The sequence below is a fragment of the Phyllostomus hastatus genome, unplaced genomic scaffold, assembly GCF_019186645.2.
Source record: "Phyllostomus hastatus isolate PE091 unplaced genomic scaffold, TTU_PhHast_1.1 phas_scaffold_78, whole genome shotgun sequence".
Taxonomy (NCBI): Eukaryota; Metazoa; Chordata; class Mammalia; order Chiroptera; family Phyllostomidae; genus Phyllostomus; species Phyllostomus hastatus.
In genome coordinates, this window is record NW_025334041.1 from 107,255,252 (window position 1) to 107,276,941 (window position 21,690).

The window sequence follows — 21,690 nt, forward strand, 5'->3', positions numbered from 1 at the left end:
GGGTGAGAAATTAAGACTTTTAAAAGCACATTCTTTGCCTCAAAATTAAGATTTAGGGAGAAGGAAAAGAGAAGGCAGACATACAGGGGGGAAATAAGCAGAGCTTGAACAAAAAGGTATTTGATACCCATCAAGTGACAGCAAACCTACCTACAAAATAGAACTTTACCTCTACCTCCATTTCAATTCATTTCCTTAAACTTTAACTGACTCCTTAAAATGAAAAGCAGTAATAACTTACTACAGATTTCATCATGTGAATATATTCATACCTAGTAATATTTATATTATAAAATTATTAAAATGCTTAATAAAACAAAACTTACCCCATCACTTTCTCTATGTGGATTCAGCCTACTATAAACAGCTTCAATAACATTGCGCCTGAAAAAAAAATACTTTAGTTTTATTAATTACAATTATTAAACCCGAGTATTTAAAATAATACTGCATCTTGACATAACAAAAATTAACTGCCACAAAAACTACTTGCCAAGACCAGTTTCTACATTTCACTCAGAATTTGATCTGCACAACACAGTTGCTCTCAATTATCAAAAAAAGATTTAGGACCTTGATCCTCAGAATATGATACATAATTCCTTTAACAAAATCTCTTTTGGATAAAATTTTAGAATTCTACTCTAGTAAAAGAACCATCAAACCATTTCATCTTTAGGTAACTGATATACTTCTTACCCAAAATTATTTAATTATTCATTATAAACAAACTCAAAATTAGTTCTTTTTGTTCTACTTACTTGCCAGCAAGACCTCCCCCAGGAGGCAAATTTGGGATGTTTTCTGCAGACAAGATGCGCATGACATGGGCAAGATCAGGCATTCCTTCCTCACCAGACTTCTCCATAATTTCTGTAGGTTTTAAAAGAAAGTTCCTAAATTAATGTGATAACTTAGTATTCCAATAGAGGTAAAATAAGTTACTATTTGGTAGTACCTATGTTAAAATATAAATAGTAAACTTACCTTGCTATCACATGAAAAAAGGTAATATAAAAAGTTATTTACATATATATATGCTCATTCTAGCATTATTCATAAAAGCAAAGTCTGGAACAAACTAAGTGTCTAAAAAGAAAAGAAAATTTTTGATATAGCCAGTCACTAGTGAAATGCTTTATAATCACTAAAAATTATGCCTATGAACATAGCACAGCTACATGGAAAAGGCATTTTGATCTAATTTTATATAAAATAATATGAAATGTATTAATACTATTACAGAAAAATAAAAGCAATGGATGGATAAAAATTTGAAGGAGAGTAATTACAAAGTCTTACAGGTTTTTCAACACCTAAATAGTTATGTAATTTATTAAAAATAAAACAGGAGAATAAATTCAGAACTTGCTAATACGTACAACAAAATCAAACATTTACATGTTCCATTTTTAAAATATATTTTAAAATTTTTGTTTATTTATTTTTAGAGAGAGGGGAAGAGAGGAAGAAAGAGAGGGAGAGAAACATCAATGTGTGGTTGCCTCTCATGTGGCCCCCAGTCGGGACCTGGCCCACAAGCCAGGTATATGCCCTGACTGAGAATCAAACTGTCGACCCTTTGACTCACAGCCCACACTCAATCCATTGAGTTACACCAGCCAGGGCTTACATGTTCTATTTATATTTATAATTTATGGAAAACAGATTTTTAAAACATGATTATTTGGCCAGTATCAAGACATAAACTCTGCAAAAACCAAACAACAACTTTCTAGCAAGACAATAGAAAGCAATATCCTCAGCAGCTCTCAAGAAGTAAAATACAAATTGTTTAACCATGCGTCACAAGACCATGTGAAGACTTACCTTTCACATTCCCATTCAATTCTGCCCTACTCCTATAATCTCCAAAGGCTCTATTCAAAGAAGCCTTCTCCTACTTCTAGATCTTCTTACGTAATTTCCCCTTAGTTTGAACACTTTTTATGCCAAACCAACCAACAACCCTTTTAAAAGTACAGGTAACTTGTACTCTTCCACTCTGTACATCACTTTCTCACAAGCCTACACTGGGTGCACTGCCACACACTCCCACTGCATACAATGTTTATTGCAGACTGCAAGCTTTATGAACACAGGGCTGTAATTTTTCTACCTTACACATGTATCTCTATAGAACAGGTTTCTCAACCTCAGCACGACTGGTATTTTAGACCAGCCAATTTTTTGCCATGGAGGCTATCCTGTGCAGTGGAGAATATTAAGCAACATCCCTGACTTCTACTTACTAGATGCCAGTGGCACCTCCTCAGTTATGACACCAAAAATGTCTTCAGACATTGATTACCACATGTCCCCTGGAGGACAAAAATCACCCGAGAACCACTTCAGGCTAGTACTTTATGAACAAACGAGTTTCCACACCCCTCCACTAGTGCTACTGCCATCCAATCCCCCACCATAGCCTGTCACCTACGTGAATACATGATTCCAATTGATCTCTTGGCTTTCCCTCTTGTCCCCTCTTTACAATCTCTTCTCCACAGAGATCCTTTGAAAAATTCAGATCAAGTCACTCTTGTGCTCAAAATCTTCCAGTACCTTCCCATCCCCATTTGAATAAACTACAAAGTCTTCATTTTGGTCTCCAGGACTCTATTGGGTTGGCCAAAAAATCTGTTTAGTTTTTTCAGTAAAATAAAAGACACATTTTTTATTTTCACCAATAACTTTATTGATTTGGATATTCCGTATGTTGGCTATCCCCTACATGGTACAACACTGATTATCTATTAATGTCTTGATTCGATTGGTATCAACTTCAACTGCTCTACCAGATTGTGGAGCATTGTCCAGCAAGAAATCTCCAGTATAAAACTTCACAAACAACTTTTGATACGTTAAGCAATCACAGCACCTTCTCCATACACTGAACAAATCTTTCTTTGTGTTTCAGTTTCGTTTTTACCTTTCTTGAAATAATAAAGTATAGCTGCCGAAAATGTTGCTTATTTTCTTCCATCTTCTATATATAAATGGCTACACAAAAATTCACCAATTTTGATGTTTGTTTGTTTTTTAATGTATGCTGATGTGACTGCTGTCAGAAAACATTTCACAAAACTGTTCTGAATGAAGTTAAAGACAACTAAGTGCCAATGGAGCCATCTTATGAGAAAAAAACAAACGAACGTTTTGGCCAACCAAATACATAATCCGCTTCTCAGCAACCATTCTAAGTCTTCCACTTTTCTACCCGCTCATTCTAATCCAGCCGCTGTCTCTAAGCACATTCCCTCTTTGGTCTCTGCTGCTCCCTCTGTCTGGAATGCTCTCCCCCCAGGACAGCCACTCTCTCCCATATAAAATTACTTCCCTCCAATGTCTTTCCTCATAGAGACCTTCCTAACCAATATTCCTATTATTCCCTCCTTACTACTTGACTTTTCTTCTACTTAAAAAAAATATTATTGATCTCTATTAAAAGATAAACTCCATCAAGAAATCTGCCCCACGCAATCTGCAAAAGAATGTAGTTTTCCTATGGTAATTACACATTTGAAAACTCTCACCCATTACTATAGCTACTATATCCAACACATGACTTATGAAGCTAAAATCAATAAGCCGGTCATACCATAATGATTATCACTCAAACGTATTTCCTATTTTTTTAAAAAGTCAAGCCATAAAAGTTTTGGGAGAAAATACAGGTCAATATGTAATCTTGAACTGAGGAAAGAACTCTGTAAGAATGACACCAAGGAAAACATGAGTGATATAACTTCATAAAAAGTAATTTTATATCTGAAAAACAGAACATATAAAATCCAAAAGTAGCATTAAGTTGGGGACCTTGTCATAATCTCTAATGCATTCTCAATCTATCCGTGTAACCACTAACTGAATTTTTAAAAGAATGCACAATTAATAAGCAAATGCAGGGACAAACTAAAACAGAAAATGCTGACCAATTCAAAAGGCAAGAATGGAGAAAAAAGAAATAGATGGGACATAAGAAAACAAATAGGATGGCAGATTTAAACACAAATATATCAGCAATTACATTAAAGATAAAGTTCCCCCCGGTCATTCCTGAATAACAGATTTTTAGCCCCCAAAACTTCAGACAGGGCCAAACAAGGCAAATTCCCAGGGGTAGAGAGGACAGTGGTGACAGCAGCAGGGTCCAGCATGGGCTGTCCAAGCAGTTAGTTGTGACAGAAGATTTGTTTGAATAGTAGTAGGAACCACTGTAGAAGGGAGTAAAAAATATAACATGAGAAAACTAAAATGAACTCTGCAGTACTATACAGGAGTTAGAGTTATTGGTGGGAGAAACAGATGAAGAAGGAGAGTAGGAAAGGAGGAAAAAAGGAGCAAAGGGAAAAAAGAAGGAAGGAAGAAGTTAGGAGAAATAAAGACATAAATGTGTGTGTGTACCTCTATTCTTTGTTGAGGATATAGGAACAGAAACACCCCAACAGCACAACTAGTGTACAAATCCCAATTACTAAATAAAAAGAAAAGTTTAAAAAAGAGAAAGAAGTCATTGACAAAGTGGCTTATTCAAGGATTGGTACAGGGAAATACAAAATGAACCTATGCCAGAAAGTAAGGAACTGCTTTCATTAACATAATCTCAAGTATCTCCCTACTGAATACTTATTAGTAAGCATAACAAACATATTTATTACTTTTCAATGGAGGATCCTGAAAGACGTCTCAAGAAGTGATGAAAGTTAAGATTACCATATCACATGCCTCCTGACAATGATGCATGAAGAACCTAGCATCACTTCTAGAGTATTTCTGCCAATGTATAACCTAAATCATATGAACAGCAAACATCAGCCAACCCCCAACTGAGGGACATTCTACAAAGTAACTAACCAACCTATACTACTGAAAATAGCACAGTCAGTAAAAACAAGAAAAACACAATACAACTTTTTCACATGGAAGGAGACTAAAGAGGCTCAGCAGCAAAATGCAGTACTACGTCCAACAGCAAGCACTACTGGAACTACCAGGGAAATGTCATAGCAATCTATGGAATAAATGGTAGTACGATATCAATGGTAACTTCCTAATTTTGATGTCTGTACTATAGTTATGTAGAGACTGTCCTTTTTGTATGAAGGAGTACAGAGATATCTTATCTGCAACTTACTCTCAAGTGGATCAGAAAATTGAACCAACTAGGGGAGGCAGGGAGACAGAGGTAGAGAGAGAGAGAACTAGAGTGTATGTTAGGGAGTATATAGAAAAATGATTAAAACAAGTTATAATGTAAACAAATGGGAATCTAGGTAAAGGTAATTGTAATCTAGGTAAAAGGTACAACATGTACATGGGAGCTCTCTATAATATTTTTGCAACTTTAAGATTAAAATTATTGCAAAATAAAAAGTAAAAAAAATAAGTCATTCATATCACCAATGTTAATTTTATCAGTATGATGAAAACATATGATAATGTATTCTTGTAATTAACTTGGGAAGGAAAAATCAGTGTTACTGGAATTACACCACTTGGTGTTCATGATAACCTTAGGAAAATTTCACTGAATTCTTCACTTACTATTAAAAATGTAATCAGGGCCCTGGCTGGTGTGGCTCAGTGATTGAGTTCCAGCCTGCGAACCAAATGGTTGCTGGTTTGATTCCCAGTCAGGGCACACGCCTGGGTTGCAGGCCAGATCCCCAGTAGCAGGCATGTGAGAGGCAACCATACATTGATGTTTCTCTTCCTCTCTTTCTCCCTCCCTTCCCATCTCTCTAAAAATAAATAAAAATAAATTTAAAAAAATATGTAATCAGGGAAAGAAAAAAAAGTAAGCTTTAACAGACTATTTTCAAATTATGTTTCTCTTTGGTGGCATAACAGACATATTTGTTTTCTCTGTGCCAATACATCCCCACATATTGGTCCAAGATGTGACAGTAAATCTTAGGTAGATGGAAATTAAAAAGAGTACTTTTCCTTTCCTTCTAAATTAAAAAAAAAAACAAAACATCTTTCTTACCTTCAACCCGTGATTCCAAGTATTTATCCAACTCTGCATCTTTTCTCACTGCTTCATCTGAGACCTTGGGGGCATTTGAAAAGCAAACTAGTACAATACTCATGTTGTCTCGACTTCCCTGTATATTAAAGAAAGGACATGAAATAATTACATTTTATAGTCTACTAACTTTGTTTACTTCAAAAGAATTACATTAAGCAATTCCAGTTTATTTAATCACCCAGAAGGTATATATTCAACACATTCATTTTCATTACAAAGAACTATTTGAGCCACCCCTCAAACACACACCTTTTTCTATTCACCATTCTAAAAAACAAATTAAGTCAACGGAGGCAGTAGGTTATTTTGTTTGATAGTGGAGTTTGTCAACCCAAATGAAAAAAGCCAGGGCCACATCCATTCTAGTCTTTTCCATCATTATGACAAGAATCTAGACGGGCATTGTTTGGTTCAGACTTGCTGCTTTTTCAGAACCCACATGACACAGACAAAAAGACAAATAGGCCTTGATGAATTTGTGCTACCACCTCCTAAAAAATCAATGGAACAAATCTGAAGACAGGGGAGATCAGGTCTTAGGAGGACTTAAAAAAAGTAAACTCCCTCCACAGACTCTCATGTTAAATGGAGGGGGCAGTGGTGACAGCACCTAGGAGGACCGTCCTAAGTATATTATCAGAACCATCTTAAGTATATTATCCGATTCTCAATATTGGTGAAGTAAGGGGAAGGAACAGGATTTCCAAATTGGCCTTAACTATTTTCATTCCTTAATTAAATTCATCAAAACTTTCATAATGATTAACATTAGAAATGGTGCATTCCCTGTATTCACATACACACATGCACATTATGGTTTCAAATTGCAAAAATAAAGTATATTCTTTCACAAGAATCAGGATTTAATGAGGATTAAGTTTAGATCAGGCCAAAATGTTAAACCATAGACATTCAAGTTCAAGATTCATTTGAACATTAATGCTTTTTAAAGCAATTTTATGAATAAACAGAATACCTCATACTTTTAGAAATCCCAGTTTCTTCTAGCCATTTTCTATTGTGGTTAAGAGCATTGCTTAGCTTACCTACCTATCCATCCATTCATCCATATATATATAATTTCTATTTGATTTTTTAGTAAGTTATAAAACATACACCCTACCAGCTAGAAATTAATAGTAGTGTCAAGAGTTTCAGTATCCTAAGATATTTAAAAGAAGTAATTTACACTTACACTTGAGCATGTGTGATTTGAATGATGCTGCTTGTATTTCTACACAAAGATGACTTTCCCCTGAACACTAAGTATGAATGTGTTTCAATAATTTTTAATACAGTAATTGAAAAAGATTCTTCCTTTTTTTGGTTTTATGCAAGTAATTCTTGCATACTCAGTTTTCTACCTGATAGGATGTATATATTCATCCTGTATTTATTTATAGCTTCACATTGTAAAATGGGAACCCTGAAGAATAATTATCAAAAACAAGAATAATGCTACCTACACCTTTAATGATTGTGAAAATTAAATGACTTCTACAAAGTGCAAAATGCTTAGAATAGCATTTGGCTCACAGAGCCAATAATTTATTGATACTACTGTGATTATGATGATTATCACGATTTCCCTAGATTTCACAAGTTAACATATAAAAGTGCTGGTAAACTATTAGGGCATGACAAGTGTTAGAAGTACTAGAAAATATTAACACTTCATTAAATATATTATCAGGAAAAATCAACTTAAAAATCAGATCTATTCCTACTAAGTGACTACCATCTACTGAGCAATCACTAAGTGCAAAGCACTGTTCTAAGTGTTTTCCATGGATTTTAAAATTTATACTCAATCTTTCAAACTAAATTCAAAGCAATCATATTCTATTTTACTCAAATTGTTTTATAAAATTGCTAACCCCTGGTTTTACAACACAAACAAGTGGAATGACAAAATCATGTAGTTAGGAAAACAGGAATGGTTAAGGTCTACTTAACTCCAAAAGTTGACATAGAGTTGTTCGTAAGTCTGCTATGTCTCAACACAAAACAGCTAACTAAGCTTCTCAAAACTGATTTCAATTTGAATGCAGGTTCATTCAAAGAAACTGTGATGGTCAACTTCCACTAAAATTAAATCACATATTCCAACCTCTTGTCCATATTACTATCATTTATGATTTCTGAGATTCTAGAACTCTGTCTAGAATCTTTTAAAACAATCAGCTGGCATATTTAAACACTTTAAAGTAAAAGTTATCAAGTGAATTATGTCCCCAGAATCATTTAAACCCCATATTCAGAAGGGTGGGGTCAAAATTCCTGAAAACTAACATCCTTGCAAATGGAAGGAAGAGTGCAGTTTATCCAAAATACAAACTCCTTTCCTTCAAAGTACGGGTCTCATGGATTCTTGGTTATTTTCTCAAAGCTACATGACATTCACTCAAAAGAATACTGTGCAACCATGAAAATTTATTTGGATCAATACTTATGAACATGGAGATTTCTCTACAATATATTGTTGAATAAAAAAGTATATTGTAAAATAGCAAGTATAATGAGCTAATTTTTATAAAAAATATAGACATTCAGAGGCTAGCAAAAGACTAGAAAGATACATACCACAACAATACAACTGGCCAACTTTAGCAAAATTTTGTTTTTTGATATATTTTGTATTATCCGGGTTCGTGCAGTAACAAGCATCTATTATTTTTATAATCAAGGAAAATCCTGTTTTTATTTGCTAGTAAGGAAAAAACATATGCTTGCTTTTGTCTCAAAAAGCTATAGGTCAGAATCTCTCCAACTGAGTTCAAAGAGAAAGACATTTTTAGAGCCACTTACTATTCAATCACTGACAACTGATACTCTACACTTAACTCATCCAGAGCAATTAAAAAAAAAAATCCATGTGCTTAAAAAATCAGAAGAGCTAGAGGTACCATCACTAAAAATCCTTTTAGAAAAAAAAAAAGCTGTGGCTAGAAATAACAGCCTGTAATTTTTTTTTTGAAGTTGACTCTTTCCTTTCTATGGAAAATAAGTAGATACTTCACGAAAACCTGGGCATTACCAGAGACTCAGAGATCCTTCTTGAGAAACTTTCTGGCTATGCCTACACCTTCTACAGCAACTTAATGGTGGGGAAACAGAATGGTTCTACTGTGGACAGAATAAATAAGTCAATACCTTTATTTCATGTAATCAAAAATTCAGTTTTGCCTTGATAACTTTTTAATCAGAATCATAGAACACTTGCATATTCCAGGTACTGAATAGATCATTTATATTTTAACTGATATAGAACTTAAAAACCCTACTTGGAGCTATTAAATATTTTAAAGACATCAAAGGGAATTGCTAATTACCTGTCTGGATTTCTTTTTCCCATTACCTTATCAAGTTAAGATTCACAGAATTTTACAAATATAAATCTAAATCCATAGGATTACATTTTTATTAGCATTTTTTAAAAATCAGTAATGATAAAAACATCTAAGTATATGAAAATAATTTAGACATCATCTACAAAAGTATGCTGTTAACCAGCATGTTGTATAGTGCTTACGTAAAAGTCACACATAAACTCCTTTCAGATTTTACTGCTAGGAGAAAGTGTCTTTTACTAGACAATAAGAAACATACAACTCATACTTTTACTTGTTTTTATCTTACCTGTTAGGAGGCTCAAAACTAAATCACAAAACTTTACCTGACTTAGGTTTCTAGTGTATCTTCCAATATTTTATGTGGCGCTGGGTCTTTTGTATAGCTAGTACAGCATTACTCTATATACATTTTATCAAACTGCTTCATACACAGCTTAAGACAGCTATTACCGATGTTCAGAACTTGAATTAAAGTCATTTGTATAGAAGCTCTGCTATAGGAACAAGCCATAAAGTACTTAAAAAAAAAAAAAAAAAGCCAAGGAAATTTATTCAACCTAATTTTCAAATTAGAAGGTTGAAGCAAATGAAAATTTAAAAAAAAAAAAAGTTTCATTCTGGTGAAGAAAATAATTAAAAAATATACAGATTTTCTCTAATGAAAATACTAAAAATTTCAAAATATTTAAGTTTGCTTCATTTTACTTACCATGTCTTTTCAATAATAGGGCATTTCAATGATAACAAAAAGACTTACATACCTTATGTAAACAAGTGTCCACTACCCAATTGCACACATTTTCCAGGTCATCAGATACCTCAAGCCTAGATTTAACAAATTCACAGAGCTCCTCATTACTCATAACATCCCAGATCCCATCACAAGCCAAGATGATAAATTCATCCTCTTCTGCTCTTAAAAGTTCATAAACCTCAGGCTCTGGAGAAACTAGTTGTTCTGTTGGGCCCTTGCCATCAACACACTTGTAATCATAGTCCCCCAGAGCACGAGACACTGCTAATGAACCATTAACGCGTTGTATCATTACGCTGCCTCCTGCATTTTGGATTCGCTCCTTCTCCCTTGGATTGCAAGGTTTGTGATCCTGGGTAGAAAAGCAGACTTGTCCATTCCTGTACAGAACAGCACGTGAGTCACCACAGTTGATAAAGTAGACATGCTTAGGTGAAATCATAACTCCCACTGCAGTTGAACCGCTCCTGTCCATTCCATTTCTGAGGTCTGAAAAGTTACGCATATATTCATCAATTTTCAAAAAGCCAGTTCTGATACCATTCTTGACATTTTCCACTGAAGGCTCAAGAGCACATCCTGATTTTCCAGCTGCTCTGAAGTCTTCATTATTAGTGATGTGTTCTAATAAATGTGTTGAGCAGTAATTTGCCACTCGGGATCCAGCATGACCATCATAAACTGCAAAAAATGACCAGTCTTCCAAGCCGTGAGGAATACCTACAACAGCTGTGTGTGCATCTTCCATTTCCACTCTCCATCCCTGCATGCTGCTCAGGCCATACCGTAAACCATTCCCAGCACCATGAGCATTATGTTTCTCAGTTTTGGGTTTATCCAAAAATGCACCCATGTTTGTAATTAATCTGAAAGAAAGAAATACACAGGTATTATATATTTAATTCTCATAGAAAATTCATCTATAATATCCCATCTATTCCCTAGTAACTCCTATCAAAGTGTATTTTTCAGCATCATCTGAATTTACTGAAACAATAGGAAAAAAAATCCTCTGCACAGCCTTTTTCTAGAACAAAGGATTCTCAATCCTAGCACATTACAATGGTCAGACCAACTAAGTCAGAAATCTCTGGTGGTGGGACCCAGATATCAGTATTTTTAAAAGCCTCTCTAGTGCTTCATATTGCAGCAAGTTGAGAACCCCGGTTCTGGGAGAAAGGAAAACCAAGAAATAAAACCTGGTTGTGTTTTTTTAAACCCAACTTTAAGATAACTTTAGGATTCAATATACAGTGTCCAGCAGAAGTAACATCTGCTTGAGTGTGGTTGGTAGGGTAATAATATGGATGTAATAATTTATAGTTTTAATTTGAACAGTTCACCTAAAACATCATATGGTGTGCTTGATATGATACTGTTATGTTACAGTTATACATTTATGATTTTGTAATAAAAAAGGGGCATTATTTGTGTTGGACCCTGTATAAGACAATTCAGAATAGTACAACACCTTGTTCATAAAAAAGTATGCCAGTATAAAGTATATGTTTTACAAAGGTTTCCAAAAACAATTACTGTAATCAAGATTCCTGCCCACTTGTGATCCTGAAGCCAACCCCAAAATTCAATTGAGACAAAATCTCCATTTTATATATATTTGGTTTTATCAACTTTATACTACATACCAAGTTGAAAACCTTACTTGAATTGACTGAAATCCATTACTGGGGAATCTGCTAAAACCAAATATAAGTTTTTGATGTGCTAAAGAATACATATTGCTGAGTTTTATAATCCATGAAGTAGCATCAGGACACCTTTTACTCAATGCTGGCCGACAAAGACTGAAAACCCAGAGATGTAACTGTAAAGTACTCCGATGCATCACCCTCCCTTCCCAAGTACACTATTATTTTAGAATAAAGCTTTTCCAATTTCAAATGGCTTGGACTAAAGTAGTGGTTCTCTAAAGCACTACATCCATGCCCTAGTATGTTTTGTACATATAATCCCAGCCCTAACCCTCACTAGGTGTGTGACTTTGAGTAAGTTTCTTAGTCTGTTGTACCCTGAATTCCTTCCCTATCAAGTGGGAATAACAATAGCACCTCTACTTCATAGGGTCGCAATGAAGAATGAGTTAATGTGCAGTGCTTAGAACAGCACTTGAAACATAGTAATATACACCATTAAATAAATGCATGCTGTTATTATTTGCTCAAAATGAAGATTCCATAGCCTCATCCCCATACCCACAGATTTTCCCCCCTACACTAGATCTTGGATTAAACCTTCAAAAAAGCATGTTGGAGACTGAAGAATCACATCTTGAGAGAATCTAGTCTAGATCAATTCCTTTCATTTGGATCTAGGTATCTTTGTGAGGTATTTTCATCTATGGTTATGACCTAAATTTATAGTACAATTATATATCGCTATTTGTAAAACCCTCATGAACCATCCTATATGTAGAATATTTAAACATTATAGAAATTTAATAATTTTTCATATGTAACAGTGCACTAATAAGTTGTATATAAAAATATAAACATTTTGAAAGGGTAGGGTTTTTTAAATATATAAAAATTACTTTTTATTCAACTGTAATACAAAATTTTATTTTATACTGAGAACGATATGACAGAATATGCTTCCTTTTGAACATGCTCATTTAATACAGTGATAAATGATTTAAAAGCCTAGTTCTAAGTACATTTTAATTTAGATTCTTGTTTTTAATGGCTATTTCACCTGAAAAAAGACAACTTACCAAGATATCTAAACACAAATGAATGTAAATTGACAACTATATCTATCAAAACATTTTTCAATACCATCTACCAATTATAAAAAAAATCTGTTGTCCTTTCTATCATCTTCATATTCTTGAAATTAAGGTGTTGCTTTTTTACATTTCAACAAATAGGGTCAAAATTCATAAGAACTCCTCATTCAGAAATTTCTCTTTTCAAATTTGTTTTTAATTTGGTAATGAAGAAAAGTGGGAAGGGGTCTTGAATAGAGCTATCGAGAACCCTCAGAATCAGAGAGGGCCTGGAAGGCCAGCTGGGAAAACTAGCCAGTCAGGGAGCCAAAGCCCCCGAGGCTGGCAGCCAAACACTGTCAAAGTCGTATCAGCAGCCTTGCCTGCTTGATGCTGTACATGCAGCAGTGATTCCGGCCTTTCTGTTTCCTCTCTGCCAAGTTACTTGCTCAAGATTCAAAGTCCAGGGAATGAGTACCTAACTGACTGAGTTTAAGTTTAGGTCACCAGCTGGATGTATAAGGGACTGTATTCTTTTGCAAATTTATATATTTTTTAAGAATCCAAACTGATCTCATTTTAAAGTTGGGGTTGTCCCATAATGATTTAATTTTTAAAATATCATAAAATATACATATGGATATGTATAATGTATAAATTTAACTAAACAGTAATAAAATGAACACCCATGTCCCATCACATCATATATCTAAATTCCCAAGTACTTAACTATACATATTTGTTAATTAATATAGATGACCTGTTTTTTAATCCTCACCTGAGGACATGCTTATTGATTTTAGAGACAGGGGAAGAGAAGAAGAAAGAAAGAGGGAGAGAAATATCCATCAGTTGCCTCTCTCCAATGCGCCCCAACCAGGAACCCAGGGGACCCACAACCCAGGCATGTGCCCTGACCAGGAATCAAACCCGTGACCTTTCTATTTACATGGCGATGCTCCTCCAACACAACCACACTAGCTAGGGCTTAGATAATCTTTCCTCCCAACAAAAATCACAAAACCATTTCCAAACAGTTATTTTCCAAAATTTTTTTTTGTTGCTAATTCCACTTTCTTTAAAATAACTACTTTCTTAAAAAGTACCCTTTATCTTAAGTGAAAAGATTGAAAGTGTGTGTGAAGGTGTGTGTTTTCTTTTATCCAAATTCTCTGTATACTTCTGAGAAATTAGCAACTCTTTTTAAACTTAAAAACTAATTTTTAGAGAGAAGGGAAGGAGAAAGAGAGGGAGATAAACCTCAATGTGTGCTCGCCTCTCGAGTGCTCCCTACTGGGGACCTAGCCCAAAACATAGGCATGTGCTCTGACTGGGAATCGAACCCGTGACCCTTTGGTTCACAGGCTGGCGCTCAATCCACTGAGCCACATCAGCCAGGGCAGAATTAGGAACTCTTAAGTTCCATAACTCTTCAAAAGCATAGAACTTTTTGCTATGAGAGAATCAACAAACCCCTAAGTGCTAAAATACACTTTTCTGGTCACTTCTCATCTCATTTATAAACACTGTAAATAACACAATATTTGAAAGGCCTTGCTTTTATAAAATGACCTAAAACTACATTAATGACACTCTAACAGCTCTCTGTAAACTCCTGGTTCAATTTCTTTGCAGCAGTAATTTGCCTACAAGTGACAGTGAGGATTTTTTCCCTAAGCGACTATGGTTCTTCTTGCATAAAAGACTGTCTCAAAAAGCTGTCTTTATTAGAGAAGTTAGAGAAGCCATTTATGCTGAGAACATACATTTTTCTAGCATTTATTTGCTATTTATTATTCACTTCTCCCCACTTAAAAAAAAAAAGTATCGCTGAAACGCAGCTTAGCAAACACTAAGGAGAAAGTATGTTATAAACAACTATACTGTAATCAACCTGAAAGCAAATATTTCACAATGTATAACTCTTATGATGCTAATGTCTTCAAATCAGCAATATTTACTACTCATGTTTCAAAGGAATTTTAATTTTCTGCCATACATTACATGTATTATGTCAGTCATTTTGACCAAACCAGGAAAAACAAGTGTTTCCCCAGTGGTAATAATTCTGTCTTTTGCTACTCAACTAGAAACCTCAAAAGGCCTTGTAAATATTTCTAATTAAATTGAATAAAATTTTGTAAAGTGCTGTACTGAATATTGTATGGCTTTGTCAAATATCTCTGTGGGGAAAACTCATAAGGGTAAGTTTTTATCCTCAGAATGCATTTTTTAAATGCCTTGCTAATATAATTTCATGCTATATATGTCAAGCCACATGTACACTTAGGCAAGGTTCAGTTTTAACAACAGTAAATACAGAACTATACGTCAAATAAGCTCTTTGATAAGCTCAGATTTTTTCCTAGAGGTTGATATTTCAGATCTGACTACACCATAGTTTCTACAACATAAGACCTTATACTGAAACTAGTGCTAACATTTTTAATGTTGTGTGCTTCTATGTGCTTTATTATAATATAATCATAATCTGACTTTTTGGTATGAGTCTTTTAGTTACTTTCTCATTTTTTAAGGCGTTTTGGTTAAAACTACATCATACGGAAATCAATGTCATCACACGTAAATCTCAATGTGCTACAACAGTATCGTATACAAATAAGGAAGTGAAAATTCTACCCTTCCTGAGGCACGCTCACCAGCCCATTTGACAAACTAACAGTGTGGGGAAGCCAGTGTCAATCACTGTACTAAATGTAATTTGCCTTTTGAAAGATAATAAACAGAGGTTCTAATTAGTACTAATGGATGGTCCTGCAAACCCACTTTAGAGATCCCTGATCTATATAACTCTGTGGGCCTCAGAGTTTCTACAAGTCTGAGAATATAGGCAATAGCAAGCATTGGCTAAAGACTGAATAAACAATATTCTCTACATGTGTCTTTTTCAACTCTCTTCTTTGAGAAAAAGACATTAGTGAACTCACAGCAGCATGTTGTTGTTTACTTTTTTAATCAGGGGTACATAGTAACTGTAATATAAAATAAGAATCTGAAAAAAAATTTTAATATGGGTTCTCATACCTGGAAAGAGTGAGACCACTATCTTTTTTATTTAAGTAATTTGCCTAAGTCACTTTAATCACATCTTAAAAATCACTTAAAAAGTTTCAGGTGTTTGTTTATACAGCATTCTGTTTTAGAACAATTCTAAAATTTGTTTTGTATAACCAGTGCATAAAATATAGCAATGAATTATTCACACTTTGGAATACCTTTTAATTAATTTAGAAGTATATATAACAATAGTACAATAGTCACTCATTCAAGTATTTTCTGAGTGCCTACTACCCCAGGCACTGTATCAGGTACTAGGAATAAAATGCCCCTTTCCCTAAAGGAAATTACAGTCTGGGGTGAGATAAAAGCCAGTGCACAGATATACCTGAAACTAATAAAATATTGTATACCAACTATATTTAAAGCTTTCTTTACAAAAAAAAAAAAAAAGACCAATGCACAGTTAATGAAGGCACCCTGTGATACGGGATACAGTGGGTAAGTGCAGGTATGTCAAGAAGAGATATCAAACAACAGTCTTATGTGGTTAAACATTTTCCAATTTTCCAAAGGAAAAAGCCTAAGCAGAAACCTGAATGATAAAAGTGGGAAAAGGAATCAGCAGGCATATACAAAAACCAAAGAGTAAGAGCCCAATTAATTTGGTATGGCTGGGGGATGTGTGTGTGTACACACAGCATTTCAAGGGGCAGCAGAAGCACTGAAATCCTAATAACATTATTTCCTTCTGAGATGTCCATTGTCTACTTACCTTAGAATCATGGATTTGGGACCTAAATCCCCTTCTTGCCTGAGCAAGTAGCTAACCCAACTGAGAACTGTGCTTTTCACAGAGAAGAACAAATCTAGAAGAGTTCTAGAGCCCAAAATTTAGACCTGTATCTATAGTTGATATTTTTTTCTAGAATAAGCCTCCACGTAAAACACTAATACCTTTGCATTTGCTTACAAACAAAATCTGAAAGAGGATGAAGATGGAAGCTGGACCCTTCACATGTAACAAGTCAAATTATAGTTAAAAGCAATTTTTAAGGCTATTCAAGTACTCAAACTGAAATATTGCTACAATGTTCAAAATAAGGTCAAATATATGCAAGTGCACACATACAAAAAGTACTAACACTGCTCATCACCATATAATTAAAGACACTTTTTTCTCTTGTCCCTTAAAAATATCTAAGGAATAAGAACTTCATTCATGTAAAGAACTGGATTCATAGTTGCTGGAGAAGAAAAAAGGCTAATTAATCTCCAATTACAAAACACCCAAGTAAGATTCAATGGATAAAATTCTACTATTCTTAAAAACACTAAATACAGTGCATTTAGTTAACAATCTATTTAAATGATACAACTTCCTGACAAAGAACAAGAAAAAATATCTTAAGCTTTAAAAAAATTTTCCTTTGACTTTAAAGTTCTAGGTCCCTTGCTTTTGCTGGCAGACTGGCTGATTTGTTCTCAATAACTGTATTGCAAGAGGGACTTACTTCAAAAAGCTGTCCTCAATTCACAATTAAGCACAACTATATTTCACATTTATAAAGAAAACAAGACCCTGGCCAGGTTACTAAGTTGGTTAAGCTTTGTCCTGATAACATGGGAATCAACCATTGAATGCATGAATTAAGTGGAACAACAAATCAAAGTTTCTCTCTTGGTCTCGATGTATCTGTTTGTCTGTCTCCCCCCCCACCCCACCTTTCCTTTCCCTAAAAATTGATAAATAAAAAGCAAAGAAAAGATAACTGACAGCACAGTGGGAAACACTTAATAGGTCAACAAAGAATATAGCTTCATTTTTTTAAACAAGTGAGTTATAAATGTAAGAGTGAAAAAAGATTATACTAAACATCTGTAGTAACTGATTCTAATATAGCCTAAAATCAATTGCAGGACTATTTTTCTACCATAATTTGGACATTGAACTACTTTAAAATCGTGCCCTCCCGCCTTAGCTAAACTCTACCTCTGCAGGTTTGGACCTTAACTTTTCCAGAAATCTTTTCCCTATGGTGCTCTACTACTAAACTTCACTAACACTTCTCCACCCATTTAGCACTTAGCACATGCTACGTTGCATAATTAATGGCCTTACTATTTTCCAAAATAGTAATTTCTGTTTCTTTACTGCAGTGCCAAAAACAAGTACTGAATAAGTGTCAAGAGGTATTTTTAAATTAGTTTGAGAGACATTGTTTAAAAAGTAACACTTCCACTTCCAATAAATATGATAAAGTTATATGGCTAGAAGACCATACCTCCCCCAGAACTGAAGTAGATTTCATGAATGAAACAGACATTCTTGTATTATACTGGGAAAGCTTCAGACAAAAAACTACTCATCCCCTCGTTATCATAGAAAAGCCTCAACGTCTCAGAGAAAGACTTCCAGGGAGGTCAGCATCCAGGAATGAAATGTGGGGTAATGGATGCTACTAACATGGTGCCCACACGACAGCAATCCAGGAGTGACACTACAAAGAAGCAGCTGTGCTTCCCAGAAGACAAGGCAGAGACTAGATTATACATTTGGTTACTGTGTTCAGTGTTTATTTCCTTTTGGATTTTCTCTCTTCAATGAAGTTTAAAAGTTCTTAACTTTTTATCTCCATTATGTCAAGTTAAGGAGGAAAAGTTTCATGCCCATGTTCTAGAGAGGACATTGAAGGGTAAGCTGAATGCTTTGCCCTCCGTAAGTCAGTACTGAGGACTGAGGGGTAGTAGTAATAAGAGAGTCCCCGAAAGGGGAGAGAAATTAGGGGAGAAAAAAGGGGAGAGAAAGGCTCAGTCAAGCATGTCCTCTTATATAAAATCTTACGAACTTCTCCATCAAAGAAATCATGTATCATCCTTCTAAACTCCTGGAAGTGTCTGTCTCACACAAGACAATAACTACATATAATATTTTATGAAAAGCCTTATATTAAATGTTAATATTTATAACACTCTAAATATATGTTCTTATGTCATACAGAGCCACGTTTCCATTTTACCTTTTATTCAAACCAGTCTTCTTACTGAAACTTACCTTTAAACAAAACTAAGCTTGCTTGTTACATTCTTATTATTTACCAAATTTACATTTTAGTTTTTTGGTTTTAAAGGAAGAAGTCACTAATTTGGCATGGTTATCTTTTGGGAAAGTTTAGTTTCACTTTCTATGTAAGGAATACAATGCCTCTCCCAAATGCTGGGCATTGTCTGCCTTGAAGAATGACTTGACAAAACAGGTAAAAACATTTCAGTAGAGAACACCTTCTAGGAGTGACAGAATACAAATTCTAAAACATAAAATATGCACACAATACTCCATGGATGTATTGTGTACATTTTTCCCCTTAAAGGGAATTCAAAATATTCATTAGGTTCTCAAAGAACTTTTTAACAGCTGATGAACACATTGATGAAAAACAACAGTCATAAATTAGGCCAAGAATTTAGTTTTACCTGCTTCAAGCTTATCTCTGAGTGAATCAAAATATTTAATGATTCATATAAAGGACTTCCAGTTAAAGATGAAAGTCTGAATATAAGCATTTGTTTCTCTTCTGTTCTGAAATCCCATTCAACTGTGATAAGGGGTTTTTAATCCATAAAGATAAAATTAATTGCAGTGGAAATGATAGCAATGAAATTGTGAAGCTGGAAGGTAAAAGAACTAAGACCTCTGACTTAGTGGCATACTAAGCTAAAACCTAGGCCACTTGGTCCTGGCTGGTGTGGCTCGGTTAGAGCATGGTCAGTTAATTGAAAAGTCTCAGGTTCAAGTCCTGGGACCCATCGATGTTTCTCTCCCACTGTCTCTCCTTCCCTCTCTCCCTCTCTAAAATCAATAAGCATGTCCTCCAGTGAGGATAAAAAACAAATAAACCCTGAGCTAGCTGTGCTCTGCCCCGTGGCTTGGAAGGTTGGAGCAACGTCCCGTGCACCGAAAGGTTGCAGGTTCAATCCCGGTCTCAGTGCTTACAGGAGGCCATTGATCAATGTTTTCTCTCTCATCCCTTTCTCTCCCTCCCTTCCTCTCTCTCTAAAATCAATTTTGAAGAACCATGTCCTCAGGTGAGGATTAAAAAAAACCCTAAGCCAGTTGTGAAGAAAGGGAGAAGTAACCTAGTTAAAACTGAGGACTGCACCAAAAGAAACAGGCTTTCTACTTCTAGGAGTGGAAGTGAAACGAGCTAACAACAAGAGGAACAACTGAAGTAGGAATTGGCTCCCCAGAATTCTCAGGTTAAGTGTAGTTGAATGAATGAATGCCATTTCCTCGCTGCCAAAAAGATGAAGGCTTATTTCTGAAGAAAGTAAATATAGGATTTTTGGAACTGGAGAATACCAAGCAGGTATGAGGACTGGAAACTAGACTTGAAACATAAAATTAAGTGAAAGTTTACATACTTACTGTTTTCCAGACATTTGGTTTCTAAAATGCTGGCAAATTTATATCCTCTACACAAAAGATGAGAATAGTCTTTATACTCTTAAGAATCCCACCAACCCTACAGAGATTACATCAGAGATTACTCAAAAAGTCAGCCAAATTAAAACTACCCTGAAGTGACCCTCACAGCCAAATCCCACAGTCAAAGAGCTTCCAATCAGCTATTCAATGCCCGCTTTTTAAAAAAGAAACAACAACATTCAGAGAAACAAAAGAGGTCCTATAAAAGTAAAAATATAATCACAGAAAAAAAAAGCTGGGCAGATAAAAGTTGTGGGAACCCCCAGAAATTAGGGCACCAGACAGAAATGGTAATATAGGATAGGATCAATCCAGGAGTGTCAAAGGTCAAAAAACAGAAATAAGAAAACAGAAAATTTTTAAAACTAAGAAAATTTCAAACAAAAGGCGCACAAATTTCAAGACAGAAAGCATCCCCCCCCCCCCCACAACGTGCCAAGCACAACGGACAACAAGAGGCATTTACAAAGGCACATTATAAAAATTCAGAACACTGGGGGTAAGGGCCTGTTAGGTTTCCAGGGAGAGAAAAAGGTTCATACAAAAGCTCACAAAACAGAATGACAGCTGAGGGAAAATTTGGGGTTGAATCAAACATAAAACAAAACTTGAACTCCAATGAAAGCAAGAAACTGTACAGGAAATAAAAGTAATCCTATCTTGGTAAGATGAGCAAGAACAGGAACAGTGTGGGTGTATGTCTGAGGTAGTGGAGTGAAAGTGCCAAATCTCACCTTCAGTGATGGGATAAATGATTCCTAAAACTTAAAAAACAAAAAATGAAAAACAAGAAGCACATGATTTAGAGATTTGAAAATAAATCCCACTGGAATCAGAAACATAAAGAGTTCAAAATGGTTGATTCTGGTGCATGTTTTCCAAGAAGAGAAGGAGCTTGTAGAACTATTTTGTTCTTTAAACTATGTTAATGTTTAATTTAAAAAACTAAATTAAAGAAGTTTAAAGTAAAACAATACACTACACTACACTACACAACACTACATGATGTGATTTAAGGAACTGCATTTCGCACCATAAGCTAATCTTCCTAATATATAAAAAGGTCCTATAAATCAGTAAGAAAATGACCAAGATGATAGAACAATGGACAAGAAACACCCCCCATAAATGGATCTTAAGCTATGCCCAGCCTCACATTCGTTAAGATAAATGAAAATTAAGACTATATTGAGATATCCATTTCATGTATCAAACTGGCAAACATCAAAGGGTTTGATCATCATTTTCACAATGAAATAGAAACACACACTGCTGATACTTTCAATAAACTGGTACAATCACAGTGGAAGGATACTTAAT

The 21,690-nt window shown here is 34.8% G+C and overlaps 1 protein-coding gene across 2 annotated transcripts in view; it reads right to left on the reverse strand.

Moving 5' to 3' along the window:
- The window catches only part of PPM1B (protein phosphatase, Mg2+/Mn2+ dependent 1B), a 60,673-nt gene that overhangs the window by 13,208 nt on the left and 25,775 nt on the right, over positions 1-21,690 (reverse strand). For both annotated transcript variants that reach the window (XM_045827198.1, XM_045827197.1), the window contains exons 2-5: positions 10,149-11,007; positions 5,993-6,110; positions 762-873; positions 327-384 (exon numbers count right to left, since the gene is read on the reverse strand). In XM_045827198.1, coding sequence (XP_045683154.1) covers positions 327-384; positions 762-873; positions 5,993-6,110; positions 10,149-10,994 — 1,134 coding nt within the window. In that variant the 5' untranslated portion in view covers positions 10,995-11,007. The remainder of the gene's footprint in view (positions 1-326; positions 385-761; positions 874-5,992; positions 6,111-10,148; positions 11,008-21,690) is intronic.